Source organism: Andrographis paniculata, unplaced genomic scaffold (genome assembly GCF_009805555.1).
Source record: "Andrographis paniculata isolate CXL003 unplaced genomic scaffold, ASM980555v1 Contig79END, whole genome shotgun sequence".
NCBI lineage: Eukaryota > Viridiplantae > Streptophyta > Magnoliopsida > Lamiales > Acanthaceae > Andrographis > Andrographis paniculata.
In genome coordinates this window covers 4,010,519-4,032,631 of record NW_026137616.1, presented here as the reverse complement: position 1 = coordinate 4,032,631, position 22,113 = coordinate 4,010,519, and the positions used below count along the sequence as shown (strand labels likewise).

Below are 22,113 nucleotides of genomic sequence, written 5' to 3'. Positions count from 1 at the left end.
TTTATATAATAAACATATATGTGATTAATATAAATTAATTTATAAAAGATAGAAATTTTTAATAAATATTTCAACTTGTTAAAAAAAATTGACCAAAGAATTTCGCCAATATTATTATTATTATTATATTGTGAATTAAATCTAAAACGTTATAAAATTTTACAACGAAATATAAAAAAGACTACCGATACTGTTTGATCAATATATTCAATATGGTATTGACAAAACCTAAAATATCGTCACATAGTACACAACTTATAATAATATGATATAAATGTAACATATCAATTGATAGTATAAAACAATAATCAACAAAATAAATTTTATAATTGATCTAACACATATCATATGATAGAAAAATATGATATACACAACACATCCTTTCAATAACAATTATGTGCTGTATATACTACTCCCTCCGTCGTGCAAATGTGTGCTCATTTGACCGGACACGAATTTTAATAAAAATGAGTAATAATTGTTACTTTTTTTATAGTAAAAAAAGTACAAAAAATGTAATAATTTTTTACTTAAAAAGAAAACGAAAATATTTTTTAATGATAACCAAAAAGAAAAATGAACATAGATTTGAATGACGGAGGAAGTATTATAATGTTCTAACTGAGACTAATCGACAATGGTGTTGAATAACTTCAATCAAAACCATAACTATTCTCGCGAAAAAGTATTAGGGTTTGTTCTTTCAATTAATTTTTTAATATACTTCATTCGTCCACCTATAATGATCACATTTACTTTTTGCGTCATTGTACTTAACGTTAAAAATATCTTTATATTTGTATAAATGTTCTTCTATTAGTATGATAAGACACTAGTGGAAGTATTTTTGTAATTTTTTCTTAATTTATACTATATTTTGATAAAATAATTAATATCCATAGATCAATATGCAAAAAGTTAATAGAACTCTTGAAACCAGATGGAGGTAGTATAACATATTATATTTTTCATCTTTTAAACAAATTATCATTCAACATATATGAAATATTTTTACAGTATTTATATAATTATCTATTATACCTCACATAATATATATATATATATCAAATCAAAATACTACACAAACAAACCCTTACTCATACTCTTTGAATTAATAAAAATTGGAAGAATTTTGATATCTATGATATAAAAAATGAATTGAGAAATGAAAGATGAATTGGGGAATTGGGAGTGTGAAAATGACAAAAGGGATGCAAAAAGGACATGCAAATAAATGAGAGCCATAATAGTGTAAAGCTAAATAAAGTAAAGTAAATTAATTGAAGATAAGGACCAACTTCAATTTATTGGATTATTAATCACATACATAATAAATATATACATAATAATAGAATATTCTAGCAAATTGTAGAGTGAGAAGGGACACCTGTTTTAACTTTTTGCACTTGTGTCTTGTCCTAATTACTCTCATTTTCATATATAAATCTCTCTCTCTCTCTACTTTTATTTGAGTGTGACGATAGAACCAATTATTCACCGCACCAAGCGTGTTTGTTTGGGGTTTAAATTTTGAATTGGGATTTAAATAATAAAAATTTTGAATTGGGATTTAAATAATAAAAATTTTGAATTTAAATAATTGTATTAAAAAAAGAGGATAAATAAAATAAAATAATATATTTAAAATCTAATCCCCAAACAAACACACTATAATAATAATAATAATAATAATAATAATATATTAATTTGTTTCAATTTGAGTTTGGGTGGTGTTCTACTTTTGATTGTTCCTATATATTGCTATGCATTTTGCCCAACTATTTTTGGATATATATTAATATAGGTTATAAAGGAATTTTGGATAGGTTATAAAGGCTTTCTTCTATTTGCCACTTCTTGTTTTTACTATTTATATATATATGCATATATTAAATCTCTGTTTAAACAAAACACACAAAAAATAAAATAAAATAAAATAATGTAATTTGAAATAAAAAGAAACTGTGTATTGGGTGATGTATATTATGAATGAATTCTAGAGATTTATTTTTATTTTTAATTTTTAAGCTATTTATACTGTATTATATTTTTTCGGACGATTCTTCACAATTTTCACTATTATTTCAATTTTTTAAAATATTGAATCAAATATATATATATATATTATATTTTTTATATTTTATAATAAGATATTTATTTTTTGTTACGCACATATTTTAATACTAATATTGCATTTGTATGAAATACAAATCACTAAAAAAAATGAATATATCATCAATGCATATTTACTTCGTATTATATCAAATAATTATTTTAATTCAATATTTTACTGTCAAATTTCAAACACAAAAGTATAAAGTTTTGTATATTATGTTTAAGGAAGTGTGTTATAATATAAGAAAAAGTATTTTCCCTTAAAATACTTAACTTTTTATGGGGTAGGTACAATATATGTTATATATTGTGTTAGTATGTATATATATATATATTGTACTTTTTTATATATCTATAATATTAATAGGAAAACAAGTATGAGTTTTTATTTATTTATTTATTTATTTTTATGGGTGAGCCTAAAATAATAATAATAATAATACTCACTCCGTCTCATAATAAAATATTTATTTTTTCATTTTAGTCCGTCTCATAACAAAGTATTCATTTTCTTTTATTGTAACTGTACTATCTACCTAACATTATAAATACCCTTACAATTTACAATATATTACACAAATGTCATTATCTTTATATCACACATACTAATAAGGTTATTTTAGTCGAATCTACTTTATTTTTACTATATCCTAATATAATACTAATATTTTTAAAACTACGTACGAAAAACAAATAAATATTTAATTTTGAGTCGGAGCAAGTAATAATAATAATACTAATAATAACACATTCCTAGATATTTAATTTAATAAGCGAGAACTATATTTTATTTTTATTGTAAAAGATCAAAGCAAGTGGGGCCTATGTTTTTTGTGTCAAGATTAGAGTGTCCCTTTTGAAATGTCCATTGATTTTCACTTTATTATTTATAGGTAAGATGATAATTGATAAGATATGTGATAATTTTAAAATAAAAATTATTCTTTTTTATATAACAATATGAACTTATGTGTATACATCCACTTTCCCCACTTCACTTTGAATCTTTGATTTAGATTCTTGATTCATATAATTACAACTTTAATTCATGATTTGTTTTTGAGTACTAAATCATACTCTCTCCTCCCAAAATAAGGTGTAATATTTGCTTTTGATACAGGTTTTTAGGTGGATAGTATTAAGTGGATAATTTAGAAATTAGATGATGTGATGTGATAGAGAAAGAAATATATATTTTATTTTTTTTATTTAAATGATGTGAGGAAATAAAGCGTAGGGTAGAGATTAAGTATGATTAATTATTTCTTATTTTGAAAATATTACAGAGTGTTTGGAACATATCAAAAATGAAATATTACAGGATGTTTGGGACGGAAAGGGTACAATTTTAATATAACCCACGAATATAATGTATATTTTTCTAACATCTATAAAGACTGCGTTTGTTTAATTGTTCGTTTTGATATGAATTTTTACTATTTATAAATTTTTCATTAAAAATATAATATCAAATACTTGTTTATTTATTTTTATTATACTAAAAATTAAATTTATATTAAAAATATTATATCAATATTTATTTATAATCAAACAAATATTTGACTTCAAAATATATGATATCTCTTGGTCTATAAATATATATATATAGCAAAACACAAATATAGAATTTCACAACATTTTCTTATATATATATATATATATATAATATAACATTGTGTTGTGCTATGTAAAATATTGACCGACTATTTTTATTATTTTTTTTATAATATGTAATCGTTACTTTATATCGCTTATTTTGATTATATATGTTTATTAAATTAAATGTTGAAAAATATAAGTATTGCGAGAATAAACATGAAATCGAGTCGAGAATGGATCTTTTTTTCAAAAATTAGATACATCTCGGTAATGTTTCCGGTGGATGGCGTTCTAACCCAAAGATAAAACGGTTTCCGTCTCCAATTAGAGTGGCACCTCTAATCGTTGGAGCTCCGACGAACAAAAACGAGAGAGGAACTGAGCTGGGGAGGCTGCCGGAAAGCTAGAAAAGAGGAGAGTAGGACGAGAGGATTATTTGTTGTTGGTGATTAGAATGAAGGGGGAGGCCCTTTATATAGGCGTCTCCACTACGCCAAAATGGCAGGGATTAATTACGATCATAATTATGACCTTAATTATCGATGTAATTAATTATAAATTCAAACATTTCGTTTGAAGCAGTCGTAATTGATTCTAATTACAAACCTTCCGTTTGTGACGATCGTAATTTATTCTAATTTCAAACCTTCCGTTTGAAACGATTGTAATTTATTCTAATTTCAAACATTCCGTTTGAGATTATAATAAATTTGTTCAACGGAAAATATTTTATCCAAATAATATTGCGACTTAGGCCATATACCCGGGTTTAATTTGGGGTTGCACAATTTGGTTTGTCTCGAGACAGGCAAAATAGGCAAAATATTAACCAAACACCATACACAATAAATAAATAATATTTATTTATTTCTTCCAAATTAATTATATTAATTTGGTACACCGGCATATCGCATTTTCACTCACAAAATAATCGATTGCAAAACAACCGATTATCTAACAATCCCCCACATGAGTGGAAATGCCCATAAAGGACAGAAACCCAGCTCAATCCCTATGAGACATTGACACATCAAGACATGTAGTTTTTGGCTTTGAACCTTCCATAGTCAACATTACAAAGTGTACTGGTGGCACAATTGACGTGATGCATTGAACTGTTCCACCTATGCGTGCACTTAGTCAATAATATTGATGTGTCGCTGTCTCAATCTCAACTTTGTTCTCACGTTTTGATCCATTTCGGCCATGGATCTCGTCTTTGGATTCATAAGTGTTTCATTTGAAGCGGCCCACACTTCACACTTATATAGGTAATCCTATATCAAGGTATCTAACTCACACATTTATGATCATTAAGAGTCATTGACTCAACCTCACCACTTTTGCACATTATAACACTCATTGATTTTCAGGGAATTGTATTGAGTGTTCGTGCCGGACTCTTACAGTTTAGTTTTCCCATTGAACCAAGGCTTGGGATTTCCCATTGATTTGGTTGGGTTACCACTGTAATTGTCTCTATCTTGTGGATTTCAAATTCATTCCCTTTAGCAGTTTGTGCATTTGATCTCTCTGCAACCCTTTGGTTAGCGGATCCGTTGGGTTTTCTATTGATTTTACATATTCAATAGTAAATACATATCCACTTGTAGACAGTGAGTCTTTTGCATCGGATATCTAATTAGCATCGCAGTACCCTTCGAGTACCGGTGGATATTTCGCGTAGTTTATGCCAAAATTGAGAGTAAATTTAAAGTAACTTAATACTCTTACTAGCGTTTTCCAGTGTTCATGATTGGGGTTGCTAGTGTATCGACTCAACTTGTGTACAGAGCAAGCCAGATCAGGCCTTGTACAATTTGTTAAGTATATTAGGCTTCCAATCATTTTGGCATAGTCTTCTTGAGCTACGGGGTCTCCCCTATTCTTGCTCAAGTGTACGCTGAGATCCATTGGGGTTTTCACTGGAGTGTTTTCGTAGGCATTGAATTTTTTCAGTGTCTTTTCCACATAGTGAGACTGAGTCAGAACAATACATTCGTCTTGTCTTAGAATCTTCATTCCAAGGATGACGTCGGCAACCCCCAAATTTTTCATATCGAAGTTACGACTCAACATGCATTTGACCTCATTGATCAGATTGACCTATTTGGCCATGATTAGTAGGTCGTCTACATATAGACATATTATGATAAAACCGGAAGGTGTTTCTTTGATGTAGACACACTTGTCACACTCGTTTATTTTGAAACCATTTGATAGCATAACGTTATCAAATCTCAAATGCCATTGTAAAGGTGCTTGTTTCAGCCCGTACAACGACTTTATCAATCTGCACACATTTTTCTCTTGGCCAGGAACGACATATCCTTCCGGTTGTTCCATATATATTTCTTCTTCTAATTCACCATTTAGAAAAAAAACAGTCTTCACATCCATTTGGTGAATCTCAAGATTGTTCAAAAAAGCAATCGAAAGAAGTATTCGAATAGATGTTATCCTGGTTATCGGTGAATATGTGTCGAAGAAGTCAAACCCTTTGGTTTGTCTGTAGCCTTTTACTACGAGACAGACTTTGTATTTGTCAATAGACCCATCAGCCTTGAGTTTCTTTTTCAAAACTCATTTACACCCTAGTGGTTTGCAACCTTCGGGTAGGTCAGATAACACCCAAGTGTTATTGTGCATTATAGAGTCTATTTCACTATCTATTGCTTCATTCCAAAAAGGAGCATCAGGACTGGATAGTGCTTCCTTAATCGTTGTTGAATCATTGTCTAACATATACGTAACAAAATTCGGACCAAAGGTTTTCTCGACCATTGTCCTTTTGCAACGCCTAGGCTCTGAAGCCTCTTGATCAGGGCTATTAGTCATTTGTCTTTTTACACCCCATAGTTCTTCATCTACGGATTTTGGACTTGACTGTATCCATTCCTTACAAGGGTAGATATTTTCAAAGAATGTGGTATTCCTTGATTCTATCGTAGTTCCCTCGGTCATCCCAGGGATTTTCCATTTGTGAACTATGAAACGATAGGCACTACTGTTTAGTGCGTATCCGATAAATATGCAGTCTACCGTTTTTGGGCCGATAACGACTTGCTTTGGAAGCGGAACTTCCACTTTTGCTAGGCACCCCCACACTTTGAAGTATTTGTATGTGGGTTTCTTGTCTTTCCATAGTTCGTAAGGGGTGGCATCTTTACCAGTAAGTGGAATCTTGTTCAGGATATAATTTGCAGTTAGTACCGCCTCCCCCCACAGGTTTTGGGGAAGTCCTGAACTTATCAGCAAGGCATTCATCATTTCCTTAAGTGTTTGATTTTTGCGTTCTGCAACGCCATTCGATTGAGGTGAATATGGAGCCGTTGTCCGATGAATTATGCCACTTTCATTACATAATTCTTCGAACGGGTCAACATATTCGCCACCTCTATCACTTTGAACTGTCTTGATTTTACAGTCAAGTTGATTTTTTGCCTCGATTTTGAAGTTCTTGAAGGCCTCGATTGCTTCGCTCTTTTCCCTTAATAGGTAAAGATAGAAATACTTTGTGCAGTCATCGATAAAGGTGATGAAATATTTCTTTCCACCTCTAGTTTGCACAAATTTTAAATCACATACATCAGTGTGAATTAACTCTAATGGCTTAGTCTTCCTTTCGACAGACGGGAAAAGTAATTTTGCCATTTTGGCCTCCACGCAAACTTCACATTTGTTTTTAGTGTTCACATTTTTTATATATAGTAAATTCATATTTACTAATCTTTTTATAGAATTTAGGTTTACATGTCCTAGTCTGCAATGCCATAAATCAGAACACTCAATCAAGTACGAAGAAGAAACAACAATTTAATTATCAGTAGGTGGTGCTCGGTGCACGGCCATTACATTCAATTTGAACAAACCATTTGTAAGATAACCCCTAGTTAGGAACATCTTATTTTTCGATAGTATAAATTTATCTGCTACAAAGACAAGTTTAACGAGATTTTTCCGAATTTCTGACACATGTAGGACATCTTTCAGGGTTAATTCTTTGCCAGAGGTCATCTTTAGCACCACATTCCCTACGCCTTGGACCTCAGAAGGTGCATGATTTCCCATGTGCAGTTTCCTCCCTTTGGTCTCCTTGTTGGTCGAGAAGTTTGTTTTGTCGGAGCAAACATGGCAGGTTGCTCCGGTGTCAATATACCAAGTTCTCGGACTATCCACATTATTTGTTTTGTATACAACAAAGACAAGGTCGTCACTATTGAGATCACGATCAGTCCAGTGGCTCGTCTCGACCAGATGGGAACTTGGCTTCTTCAAGCCCCACTTGCTTTAGCTCATGCTTTAGCCCGTGCTTGAAGTTGCTCCAACTCGGGGGCAATTTCTCGATCATCACACTCGTGATGAACTTTTATGGCAGTGACATCTCCTCGTCGACAACAGAGTGAATAATTTGTTGAAATTCTTCCACTTGTTCGACAACAGACTTGCCATCTACCATCTTATAGTCCATAAACTGGATCTCAACAAGCATTTTAGATCCGGCATTCTCGGACTTATATTTTTTTCTCAAGGGCATCTCACAACCCTTTCGCACTCTTTATTTTGCAATATACATTATTAAGAGAGTTAGAGAGACTACTTAATATAGCATTTCTAGTCATGTAATCTCTGTGTGCCCACGATGCATAATTCGCATGCGTCTGCTGATTTGCACCGGGCTCTGGGGTGATTGGGCCATCGTGCAACACGAACATGACAAACCCAATCGCAGTCAGGTAGAAGAGCATCTTCTCCTGCCACTTCTTAAAGTCCACTCCCGTGAATGGTTGTGGAGCTTGTACATGGGGCATCATCTGTGGGCCAAGCCCAGGACCAACAGTTTAGGCCGTGAATGAAGCAGAGGGTGCGCGGCCACAAACCCAGGAAATCCCCCATATCCCCCAGAGGCAAATCCAGAAAGCAAAGGGTTGCCCGTAAAGGGAACTGGCCCAAGTGAAGCAGCGACTATCTTGTTTGCGGTTCCGGTGACTCCTCCAACGGTTCCTCCGACGGCGGCTCCGGCGATTCCTCCGGCGGCGGCTCCGGTGGAGATTCCGGCGACTCCTCCGGTGACTTTTCCGGAGACATCTCTGGTTGCGGCTCCGGCGACTTCTCCGGCGACAGCTTCGGCGGCGGTTCCGGAAATGGCTCCGACGACTTCTCCGGCGGTGGCTCCGGCAGGGGTTGACATTCTCGCAAAGTTGTATCTAATTTTCGATTGTTGGAAAGTATGGGTATTGCGAGAATAAATGTGAAACCGAGTCGAGGATGGATCATCTTTCCGAAAATTAGATACGCCTCGGTAGTGCCTCCGGTAGATGACGTTCTAACCCAAAGATAAAACAGTTTTCGTCTTCAATGAGAGTGACACCTCTAATCGTTGGAGCTCCGGCGAACAAAAACGAGAGAGAAACTAAGCTGGGGAGGCTGCGGGAAAGCTAGAAGAAATGAGAGTAGGACGAGAGGATTATTTGTTGTTGGTGATTAGAATAAAGGGGGAGGCCCTTTATACAGGCGTCTCCACTCGGCCAAAATGGCAGGGGATTAATTGCGATCATAATTACGACATTAATTATCGATGTATTTAATTATAAATTCAAACATTCCGTTTGAAGCGGTCGTAATTGATTCTAATTACAAACCTTCCGTTTGTGACGATCGTAATAATTCTAATTTCAAACATTCCGTTTGAAACGATTGTAATTTATTCTAATTTCAAACATTCCGTTTGAGATTATAATAAATTGTTCAACGGATAATATTTTATCCAAATAATATTGCGACTTAGGCCATATACTCGGGTTTAATTTGGGGTTGCACAATTTGTTTTATCTCGAGACAGACAAAATAGCCAAAATATTAACCAAACCCCATACAAAATAAATAAATAATAAATATTTCTTCCAAATTAATTATATTAATTTGATATACCGGCCGTCAGATTTTCACTCACAAAATAATCGATTGAAAAATAACCGATTATCTAACATTAAATTAATGCGTTGCTTATTTGTTTGTTTACAAGGTTGTTTGTTTGTTTTAAATTTGAATACTATTCATTATGTTTTTAAAAGAAATTATATTAAATATTCAATTTTTATCATTTTTAAAATTTAATATTAAAAGTAGTATCATAAATTTAAATTTAGTGACAATTAAAAGTGATAAATTATAATTTAATGACAATGTCATATCATTAATTTTGCTAGCTCTTTAGATAGGATTTGTTCTTCCAATTAATTTTATCCACATAAATTTTCATGTATATAATATACATTCAATTCTTTAACATTTAATATAAATATATTATTTTTTATTTATTAATACAATTTTTTGTATGAAAAAATTAAACTGAAACATTAGTGTATTTATTTTGTGAGATTATTGAAACTAAATTATTTAATTGTATATTATATAAAAATTGTGTAAAAATATAAAAATAATGAATATATAAAATGTATTAATTTCTTTTGAAAAAACTTGTAGAAAAGAGTATTGAAAGAATAGCCCTTAGACACCCATAATATTTACAAAAAAAAATAAAAAATTTGTTGATGAATATTTGGGTTTATTCTTTTATTATTTTAAATTAAAATTAATATTGTTACATAATTTTCAATAAAAATATATTATTTTTTAATTTATTACAAAATTTCAAAATATATTGTAATTTTCAATAAAATAAAAAACAAAAATATCAAAACCTCAAAATATCATTTAAAATAAGATTAATAAAATATTATTATTTTTAAATTTATTCATTTGGAATGAACAAACGTAGTATGATTAAATGTGTGGAAGTAGATTTATGGATGCTGAGTGATAAGTTCAAATCTTAATGCCTCTTGTATTAAAAAAAAATTTATTGAATGAATAAATCCATTATTATTTTTTAATATTCTCTCGTTCTCATAATTATATATCCATTTATTTTTTATATAGAATTTTAGAAATATTAATATTATATTAAAATAAAAACAGAAATAAAAGTAAAAATATTAAATTAATTTTATTAATATTATATAATATAAATGTAATAATATTTGTGTAATATATTATAAATTCGAAGAATATTTATAAAGTTAGATAGATAATATAATTATAAAAAAAAAAAATACTTTGCTATTTGACATATCAAAATAAAAAAGTAAAATAGATTAGCGAGGCAATTTTAAAAACAAATATATACGTGTAAATCAAAGGGAGGTAGTATTTATTATGCTATCATTATTAGAAAGCTATTTGTGGCCTTATTTTGAAAGTAAATCCTGGAGGGATATGGTGCGCCATGTTTGGGTATCAAATACAATATCACGGCCGAAACGCAAAAATGGCCGGAAGCTTTCAGCACAAAATTCCGTCGCCCCAAACGCGGCCTTCCCGTCCAAACACCAAACAAAAGAAATTGAAATGAAAAAACCATAAATTTGATGAAAACTTCATACGAAAACAGAGATCCTAATTTAATCACCATTAACAACAAATATCGATTAATGAACGGATGGGAAACACTTTGCGTGAATTCGCCTCCCCACGAGACGTCACAGTCTGCTGCGCAGTGCGCAGCCCTACAAATCGCACTGCCTCAAAGCTCCATTGTCGTCATCCATCGCTTGTCCCTGTCCTCTTTCCCAACCGCCTCAATTACAGCGGATTTAATATAGCAGTCGAGGTGGATGACTCGTCGCTCGCCTACTCCCATAATCAATTGCTGAAGCTCTAAGAGAAAACCGGAGAGAGGACTGAAATCAGATTAGGGCGCTTCTTCTGCTGTATGTTAATTGTTAATTTCTGACCTTGTTTAGTCAGAGTAGTTTAATATATTTGTATATGGTCATCTTTACGCAGCTGTGATTGTTTCTGTCAGCTACAGTGTTAGTCAGAATTACTCTATTATAAAATTGCACTTACATGTGTTTATATATATGTATGTATGTGTATATCTGTGTATGTGTTGTAATCGATATGGTGCATTGGTGCCCACTTTGTCTTCACTCTGCATCCTACTCTTGTTATTTTCGTTGTTGATTTGCGAGTTTTCTCTCCCCTGATTTGATTTCTGCATTTTCTTAATTTTCGTGTTCTTCGTCTAAATACAAATTGGTATTGATCTATGTGCAAACTGGAAATGAGTTCTTTCAGTAACTTGCTGCAGATTTCGGCAGATAATTGATTCAATCCTTTGATGATATTGACAAATCCAGTAATGGATATTGAAGGCCGGAATCCCAATTTCCCTCTAAAGGTAATCCAATCCCCACCTACTCATCCAAAAAGCTGTTTTAGATAATAAAATTATGTTTAAACTCATCTGTTCTCTGTGGATCCAATTTTGGTTCCAGAAGGAATCGTGGTGGACGGTGCTGTCCCTTGCTTACCAGAGCTTGGGCGTCGTGTACGGCGATTTAAGTACGTCGCCTCTGTACGTGTACACGAGCACTTTCGCGGAGGACATTCAGCATTCCGAAACGAATGAGGAAATCTTCGGAGTTCTGTCGTTCGTTTTCTGGACACTTACCATGATACCTCTTGTCAAGTATGTGTTCATCGTGCTTAGAGCCGACGACAATGGCGAGGGGGGCACTTTCGCCCTCTACTCGCTGCTCTGCCGACACGCCCGTGTCAGTACGCTGCCTAACGGCCAGCTAGCCGACGAGGACTTGTACGAGTACAACAAGGAGGTGATTGCTTCGTCGGGGAGCAAGGGCCTTGGAATGAGGCTGAGATTAGTTCTGGAAAAGCACAAGGTGCTGCAGAGGATATTGCTCACCTTGGCGTTGATCGGGACTTGTATGGTGATCGGAGATGGAGTCCTTACCCCTGCCATTTCAGGTGGGTATTGGTAAATTGCAAATTAGTCCATGAAGAATTCGAAATGCTCAGAAAGATCCCTTGGTGTTATTTTAATCATCTTGCAAAATTTCCTGGACTGAGTTGCATGCATTTTATACTTTTCTTTTGATCTTGGTATGGAGGGTGGAATGAAAGCTGAGAGAGATGTTTGTGTTTGTATGCAGTGTTTTCTGCGGTGTCGGGATTGGAGTTTGTTGTCTCGAAGCATCATCATGAATGTAAGCCTCCCGCCTTTTCAATTTTCTTGATCGTTATTCTCCTTTTGGCATTAGAATCTTTTATGTTAAGAGATGTGGATAAGATCAATTCTGCACATAGTACTCTAGATTTATGTGATCCCGAATAATGGAATTCAGTAGAACTACAACATTTACTAAGAGTCGATGTTTCCATTGTAAGATGTTTGTCTTTAAATTGCTGAGGCATATATGCTTGGTTTCTAGTTGTCATATCATATCGTTTGTGGAATATTTATTCCCCATACCATACGAACACCCTTTGCTCCAATGAGTTGTGTCCTAGTAAAATATTCGCATCAAACACGGGGTGTTTTCTCATCACAAGTGACACGATTGTGTAGGTGGCCTAATTTGGCCAAATCTTGAGAATACCTAACAAAAATACACCAAAAGATTTAATTATGACTCGAATGTTTCTTTCCACGCTTTTGTAATCAACTAATGGAGTCTTGAACAACAAGAGTTAGAGAAGGATTACGCAGACTATGGTTTTAGTGAAACCCACGATAAGGTTTGGCATTGTAGGTTTATCTAGTGATATAAACTTTAAAGTATCTATTGCCTAATGGGAGGTCAGGGTTCAATCTCTATTATTGCATGCGTGTGCGATTTGTGTATAATTTTATAGAATAAAATGCTTGTTTTTTAGTATGAGATTCTTGGCATTCTATTCCAGTTTTCTTGTGGATGTATGTGTTCTATGTACAATGAAGGCTCAGGCTCACCTAATTGTAATAAAATGCATGATTGTGGGGCCTTTCTTCTAAGACAAACTTTTCGGCTTTAAAAAAAGGTTGAATTTCCATTATCTAAATGAGTTAGGTTGCTGTCTTTCAGGATTTGTGGTAGGCCACACTTTTGTCATCACTTCATGCCTATGCAATAATATATTTTTACAGATAAACATTATACTTTGTCCCAAAGTGGTTCACACATAAGCCATGGGACGTTGAATGATTTTGTAATGAAGTATGTGGTTTTCTAGTTGGACTGAATATCTTCGAATCGAATATTGTTACAGATTTTGTTGCCTCTTTCATAATAGATACTTGAAGTTGTTGATAACTGTTGAAAGATCAAACCATGTTTATTCCAAAGTTTGAACACCGTGCTGATTTGTGTGGTAATCTTGGTGCCTGATTGTTGATTTCTGCAGATATAGAAGTCCCTGTTGCCTGTGTAATACTGGTGCTCCTATTTTATTTGCAGCATTACGGGACCCACCGGATCGGGTTTCTTTTTGCGCCCATAGTGGTGGCATGGCTGTTCTGCATCAGTGCCATTGGACTCTACAACATCATCCATTGGAATCCTCATGTCTATCAGGCGCTATCTCCTTATTACATGTTTAAATTCTTGAAGAAGACGCAGCGTCGAGGCTGGATGTCCCTTGGTGGTATATTGTTGTGCATAACTGGTACAAGAACTTGTATTCTTCCTGATGAAATTCTTTCCTAATCCCTAGATCTTTATTGTCATAAGTATCCTTAAATGTGTTTATATGTTCAGGCTCGGAGGCCATGTTCGCCGATCTTGGGCACTTCTCACAGCTATCCATCAAGGTAAATGAAACATTACGTCTTTTTCATGAAGTTTTGAATTTCTAGCACTACTATTGAGAACGCATGGGGATTTCAAATCTGCAATTTAAGGCTCCAATATAACAATTTAAAGATTCAGCAGTCACACATGGGCACATTTCATTAGTTTCGACAATATAAAGAAGTCGTGATACATAAATTGTACTGAACTTGTAAGTTAGATGGAGACTAGGATATAAAATCAATGTCCGGAGTGACTGAATTGAAATATGAGTTTCTATCGACCTACTGCCATGGAGTAACTGATATCTGTCTTGTGCAGATTGCTTTTACCTTCGTTGTCTATCCTTCCTTAATCCTTGCTTACATGGGACAAGCTGCATATCTTTCCAAGCATCACATAATCGACAGCGGCTACCATATTGGATTCTATGTCTCGGTGCCTGGTAATGGAACTTTTATTTGAGAAAAAGGTTCATTCATGTTGAAGTTTTCAGAATTTAGCTGTTGGTTTTTTACACCTCGACTGCATTTTTCAGACAAGCTACGATGGCCGGTTCTTGCAATTGCCATCCTTGCCGCAGTGGTTGGAAGCCAAGCCATCATAACCGGGACTTTCTCCATCATCAAGCAATGTTGCGCTCTGGGCTGCTTTCCTCGGGTCAAAATAATACACACGTCTTCTGAAACGAGCGGCAGGATCTACATCCCCGAGATCAACTGGACCCTAATGCTGCTTTGTTTGGCTGTTACAATCGGCTTTCGCAACACCAAACACATTAGCAATGCATCCGGTACGAGATCTCTTGCCTCTAAGCTTATGCATCGTCTTCGACCTGCTATTACAATAAAAAGAATTATATCGAATGAAACTACGACAATCATTGGTTCGTTTCGCGCAGGTCTTGCAGTCATAACCGTTATGTTGGTGACGACATGGCTCATGTCGCTCGTCATCGTCCTATGCTGGAACCGGAGCGTTGTTCTCGCCGTTTGCTTCCTATTCTTCTTCGGGTCGATCGAAGCTCTCTACTTCTCAGCTTCCCTCATCAAATTCCTCGAGGGCGCCTGGGTCCCCGTCGCCCTATCCTTCATCTTCCTCCTCATAATGTTCGTGTGGCACTACGGTACTCTCAAGAAGTACGAGTTCGACGTGCAGAACAAAGTCTCCCTCAACTGGCTCCTCAGCCTCGGCACGAACCTCGGGATCGTCCGTGTCCGCGGTATCGGCCTGATCCACACCGAGCTCGTCTCCGGCATCCCAGCCGTGCTCTCCCACTTCATAACCAACCTCCCGGCATTCCATCAAGTCCTCGTCCTCTTCTGCATCAAGTATGTCCCCGTCCCCCACGTCCGGCCCGACGAAAGATTCCTCGTCGGGAGGATCGGTCCAAAGGAGTACCGTGTGTACCGCTGCATAGCCCGGTACGGATACCGCGACGCTGTGCTCGACGACATTCAGTTCGAGAAAGAGCTCGTCTGCAGCATCGCCGAATTCATCCGGTCGGAGGGCTCCCGGCGCAGCAGCAGCTCGGACAGCAACGAGAAGATGGCCGTCATCGGAACGCACGGCGGCGGCGGAATCATGACGGCGGCGGAGGCGGTGGCGCCGAGGAAGAGAGTGAGGTTCTTGGTGGCGGAAGGGGAGGAGGAGGGGCAGGATCTGCTGAGGGAAAAGAGGGAGGAGCTGCAGGAACTGATGGAGGCGAGGGAAGCTGGGATGGCGTTTGTGTTGGGGCATTGCTACGTGAAGGCAAAAGCGGGTTCGGGTTTTATAAAGAAAGTCGTGATTAATGTAGGATACGACTTTCTCAGGAGGAACTCACGTGCGCCGCAGACGTACGCCTACAGCTTCCCGATGGCGTCCACTTTGGAAGTGGGAATGGTGTACCATGTTTGAAATTAAAAGAGTCGCGTTTTTATTTTTGTAGCTAAAAGCGTGTTTTTGCTGTGTGGATTATCGATGTATATGTATATTTGGCTTCACGACTATTTATGTGTAAAGTAAGAGAGATGCTGCCTCACCTAAACCATGCACATTTGCTATGTATATTATTTAAACGAAATAACAATGGTTTCTGTTAAAACAGAAGTTTTAAAGGATTTGAATTTTATATAAGTTTACAAATAATAAAATTAATATTTGCGATCATATTTTGTGAAAAGATATATAGTGTTATATAAATAATAATATATAATGGTAAGTATAATATATATGTACGAAGGTGTTTCCAAGTGTGTTAATGTATATATGTTGATATATTATGTATGTTTATATATGTGTGTCATGATGTGATTGGTATAGGATAGAGAGAGATAAATGATATAAATGCATTTTTGAGTGTCAAATTTAATGAATACATCTCTTATATTTTTATAGGCGGTGAATCCACATCACTTATGCGTAGTAGATATGTGTACTCTACGTGTATACTTTGTAATACTTCTCATTGGATGCTTTTATATAAAGAATGTGTTTCGTTAAAATATTATTATGAAAAAACCATGTGGGAAGAAAAAAGAGTACAACAACATTCTTATATTAATACGCTCTCCTATTTTGGATTTTATTTGATATCTTTTAGTCGACGCATTCCAATTCTTTGTATCAATTTGTTGAATGTTGTAGTGTGTAGCGCATTTGTAGATAAATTTGCAATATTTTCAAACGATCAAATTTGTTGCACACTAATTTCACCATTTTTCTGAAGATCATGAGTGATAAAGAACTTTGGAGATATGTGCTTTGTCTGATCGCCTTTAATATATCCCCTTTTAACTGAGCTATACAAACTGCATTATCTTTAAACAATATTATATGAGGTAATATATCATCAGAAATCAAGCCACAATTTTTCTGAATATGGTAAGTCATAGACCTCAACCAAACGCATTCACGACTGACTTCATGAATTCCTAAAACCTCAGCATGGTTTGAAGAGGTAGTTGTTATCGTCAGTTTAGCAAATCTCCAAAAGATTGCGATTCCACCGCAAGTAAATAAATAACCAGTTTGAGATTTTGCTTTGTGTGGATCAGAAAGATAACCAATTAATTCATTTTAAGATTCACTCAAATAAAATAGATCGAGGTCATGAGTCACCTGAAGATAACGAAAAATGTACTTGATACTATTCCAATGACGCTTTATGGGGGATGCGCTAAACCTGACCAGTAAATTTACTGAAAAAGATATATTTGGCCTGGTACAATTTGCAAGGTACATTAATGCGTCAATAGCGCTGAGATATGGTACCTTGGGGCCAAGTATTTCTTCATTTTCTTCTATTGGCCTAAATGGATCTTTATCAGGATCAAGGAATCTGACCATCATTGGTGTACTCAAAGAGTGAGATTTATCCATATAAAATTGTTTTAATACATTTTGGGTATATGTGGATTGATGGATAAAAAGTCCATTGTTAACATGATCCACTTGTAATCCTAGACAATATTTTGTCTTTCCAAAATCTTTGATCTCAAATTCTTTCTTTAGATATTCAACTGCAATTTGGACTTTTTCAGGAGTTTCAGTTAAATTGAGATCATTAGCCTATATTGCAATAATGACAAAATTTGATCCATTTTTCTTTAGAAAGACGCATGGACATATTGGATAATTAGTATAACATTCTCTTATTAAACAATCACTGAGACGGTTATACCACATTCGCCCTGATTGTTTAAATCCAAACAATGACTTTTTCAATTTGATGGAATATGATTCTCTTGAGTTTAATTTGTATGTTTCACGCATGTTGAATCCCTAAGGAATTTTCATATAAATATCAGTATCCAAGAAGCCATAAAGATATGCAGTAACTACGTCTAAAAGACGTATATCGAACTTTTCTCGCACTGCTAGGCTCACAAGATATCTAAATGTTATTTCATCAACAACCGGAGAGTATGTTTCATCAAAATCTACTCCAGGGCTTTGTGAGAATCCATGAGTTACGAGACGGGCTTTATATCTCACAATTTCATTAAGCTCATTTCTTTTTCGTACAAACACTCATTTTTATCCAACTGGTTTTATACCATCTGGTGTTTGAACAATTGGTTCGAATACTTCTCTTTTGTTTAATGAGTCAAGCTCTTATTGAATCGCATTTTTCCATTTTAGCTAGTCATTTTTTTGCCGACATTCATGAACCGATTTTGGCTCTGGATCATCGTTTTTTTCCATTATATCAAGTGCCAAACTGTATACTGAGGCATTATCAATGATTGTCTTTTTATGGTTCCAACATTTTCTTGAAGTAACATAGTTAATTGAGTTTTCAATAATCTCATCATGTTCTTCAAGATCATGCTTTTCTGGAGCAATTATTTCAGGGTTGACTTGCCTATTACGTTGAGGTTTATCAATGTCATTCCTGATATTTTCATCATTATCATTATTCATTCCTCTTTTCTTTTGAGGATGTTTGTCTTTGGAACCGAGTGGTCTACCACGCTTTAAGTGTGTCGTTGATTCATTAGCACTTGCAATTTGTCCATCAGGGACAATTATTTTAGCCGGAGCATTAGCAGTTTGGATATATGATCGAGTGACTTTGCTCGAGTCATTGAAAGCATCCGGTAACTAATTTGCAATATTTTGCATATGTATAATGCGTTGAAATTCTAGTTCACACTTCTTTGTACGAGGATCACAAAAATTCAATGAGATTTTCCAATTAATCTCCATTTTCGGTTCATTTCTGTCTCCCCCTAATGTCGGAAAAAATATGATTCATCAATATGACAATCTGCAAATCTTGCAAGATATTTTATAATTGACGGCGATTCATATCCTACATAAATGTCCAATCTATGTTGAAGGTCCATTTTTGTATATTTAGGGGGTGGAATAAGAACATAAACAACACACAAAAAAAATACTTAGATGAGATATATTTGGTTCTTGACCAAATACTAACTGCATTGGTGAATAACTATGATAGCTTGTCGGCCTCATTCTTATAAGTGATCCTACATGTAAGATTGCATGCCTCTTAGTTGACATGGCCTGACCGTGTATAATTATAACTAATGTAATTTTTTTACCCATAATCAATAAAACAAATGGATTAAGAATATGTATAAAAGAAAAAAGAAGGAAGAAGAAAAGATAGTGTTGAGAATGAGAATTAGTATGTATGATAACCAACCACGAAAATAAGTCTCGGCCTTGAAATCAATCCATAGGCTAAAACACAAACAATAGGTTAAATCTCACCGCAAAGGATTGGTAGCCACAAACCGATGGAATCACTCCAAAGACCCGATTTGACATATCTAAGTGGGAGGAAATCACATTCTAGCACTAGAAAAATATTGAGAGAGAACAATAATTTTTCTTTTTATTCAAGATTCACTCTACTGTATTACAATGATAGGCAAGGACCTTATATAGAGGTAATTGAGAAAAATAAAAAGACAACAAATAATAAAGGAAACAAACCAAAACGTAAGTCTAACTGTAAGGAAACAATTATTAAGGATAGTTTTAGATATGGAATTATACTATATAGAAACTTATAATAAAATATAATATAATATATAATAAGGTAACTTTGAGATTCTTCTATAATCCGTTGTCTTAGTCTTGAAGTCCCAGTTCTTCTGATCCTAGCTTTGGGATGACTTAGCTGGGTGACCTTTCTGTCGAATAAAAAAGAATTATAATGTGTAGCAAGTCCATTTTCAATAATATTTTTTTTTTCTTAACTTGGACGGCCGCATCACAAGTTGAAACGGATAACATAGACCTCATTAGTAATGGTCTATAAATCAATTGCAATCTTTTAATAAGTGATTCTTCCAGACCATTTGTGTATGAACATGAGCAACTAGGTGCTCTACATTAATTCCAATCGACATGCAGTAATCATCAAATGCATTTGATGTATATTCATCAGCATTATCAAGGCGTATAGTCTTAATTAGATTATCGGGGAACTGTACTCGTAATTTCATAATTTGGGCAAGCAATTTTGTGAATGGCGTATTGCGAGTAGATAATAAACAGACATGTGACCATCTGGTAGATGCATCAATAAGCATCATAAAATATTTAAATGGCCCACACGGTGGGTTTATTGGTCCACATATATCCCCGTGTATTCTTTCAAAAAATGTAGGTGATTCAATACCTACTTTAGTTGGCGATGGCCTGGTTATCAATTTTCCCTAAGTGCATGCAACATAGGTTAAATCATTTGAGTTTAACACTTTTTGACCTTTTAATGAATGACCATGCAAATTTTCAATTATTCGCCTCATCATTATACTGCAAGGATGCTCAATGCGATCATGCCATATTTGAAAATTGGTAGTCTTTTGATCTATCGTGAGGTGTGTTTCAACAACACCTAATATGACATAATATAAACCAGTAGAGAGTGGGGATAATCTCTTAATGATGCATTTCTTTTTTATGAATGATATTGGTGATCAATAAAAATTCACCATCGGTATCACTCATAGTTTCAATGTGATAACCATTTTTCCGAATGTTATGAAAGCTCAGTAAATTTTTTTCGAGCTTTAGTGGCCAACAATGCATACTGTATCACAATTTTCGTCCCTGCAGGGAGAAATATAATGGCTTCTCAAGAGCCTTTAATTAATTTTGCACTACCACTTATTGTATTGATATCCATTCTTTCCTTTTTCAACTGAGCGAAATATTTTTCGTGTTTCAATATAGTATGTGTCGTTGCACTGTTAATGAAACACATATTTGCATCATTTTTATTGGCATCCATTTAACCTTCAAATAAAAATAAACACAGTATTAATAAAGGCATATATAAGTATTACAAAATGCATTACAGAAAAGTAGTATGCGATTATTTAAATATTACAAAATATAAAATATGTAAAATGACATAATATGTCTGTCACTGGGGGTTTGCTGGATCTACGACAAAATTCGCTATATTAAGATGCGTTGTGTTGTAATTTAGAAGATCATCATCGGGGTCGTCATCGTTATCAACATGATTAGTCTCGATCTTTTTTCCTTTTTTTTTGCAGTGAGACTTGATAAAGATTGGCTAAGTGTTTGGCTGTTCTGCAGGTATTGCCCAATGGCCTTAAATGCTGCACCAATTATAAATGCCGATTTGTCTCTTTCCCTGTTTAACCGCTTCGGATATATCTCATATTGGGGTTTGCTCTACTTCCTGTTAATGTCAAAATCGCAGTGATTGTAAGGGGTATATCGACCGCGTTGACTCTCACGACCGCAACCACGTCCACGGCCTCGTTCAGAAAATGTCACGTTTGCTTTAGGGAACAGACTGGAACCAGTGAGCCGGGATTGATGATTTTTCATCAGTAACTCATTAGTTTGCTCAGCTAATAAAAGACATGCTATGAGCTGTGAGTATTTTTGCAAAATTTTTCTCACGAACAACATTAGAAATATGAAAGGTAGAGAGACTTCTCCAATTTATCATTTTTAGTAATTAATTTAGATGAATTTCTACGGATTTGATTGAATTCTTTATGGATTTTGTAAGATTGTAAAATAATTTTTTTGTTAATATATATTAATTATATAAATTTATATCAAACAACAAATTTTATAAATATAATAAATAATTATTAATAAGATAATATTTAATATTAATAAATAATATATAAGTATTAATATATAATATATACGTATTTACTTTTTATGTAAAAAGGTTATATAAAAATAAATAAATAATTTATGATTTTTTAAAAAAATATTAAAATAAATAATTAAATAAATATAAACTAACGGTTCA

The 22,113-nt window shown here is 34.2% G+C and overlaps 1 protein-coding gene across 5 annotated transcripts; it reads left to right on the top strand.

Annotated features, from left to right (window-relative positions):
• Positions 1 to 11,158: 11,158 nt before the first annotated feature.
• LOC127240408 (potassium transporter 8-like) lies at positions 11,159 to 16,514 on the top strand. Of its 5 annotated transcripts, none has more exons than XM_051259084.1 (9): positions 11,159 to 11,486; positions 11,870 to 11,959; positions 12,060 to 12,546; positions 12,732 to 12,785; positions 13,963 to 14,223; positions 14,316 to 14,368; positions 14,670 to 14,793; positions 14,887 to 15,141; positions 15,250 to 16,514. In XM_051259084.1, the coding sequence occupies exons 2-9, from the start codon at positions 11,900 to 11,902 to the stop codon at positions 16,245 to 16,247; spliced, it is 2,292 nt and encodes a 763-aa protein (XP_051115041.1). In that variant the 5' UTR covers positions 11,159 to 11,486; positions 11,870 to 11,899; the 3' UTR covers positions 16,248 to 16,514. The 5 variants fall into 5 exon arrangements, with proteins under 5 accessions (XP_051115041.1, XP_051115037.1, XP_051115040.1 ...); XM_051259080.1 differs by having other exon boundaries at positions 11,164 to 11,486; positions 12,057 to 12,546; XM_051259082.1 differs by lacking the exon at positions 11,159 to 11,486 and adding an exon at positions 11,727 to 11,745 and having other exon boundaries at positions 12,057 to 12,546.
• Positions 16,515 to 22,113: the final 5,599 nt, after the last annotated feature.

What these genes read in the sequence shown, in the direction of transcription:
- LOC127240408 (XM_051259080.1), top strand. Translation starts at nt 11,900, where the DNA reads ATGATATTGACAAATCCAGTAATGGATATTGAAGGCCGGAATCCCAAT. An exon ending in CTCGAAGCATCATCATGAAT is followed by an intron (nt 12,786 to 13,962) that starts GTAAGCCTCCCG and finishes TGATTTCTGCAG; the next exon opens with ATATAGAAGTCCCTGTTGCC. An exon ending in TCTCACAGCTATCCATCAAG is followed by an intron (nt 14,369 to 14,669) that starts GTAAATGAAACA and finishes TGTCTTGTGCAG; the next exon opens with ATTGCTTTTACCTTCGTTGT.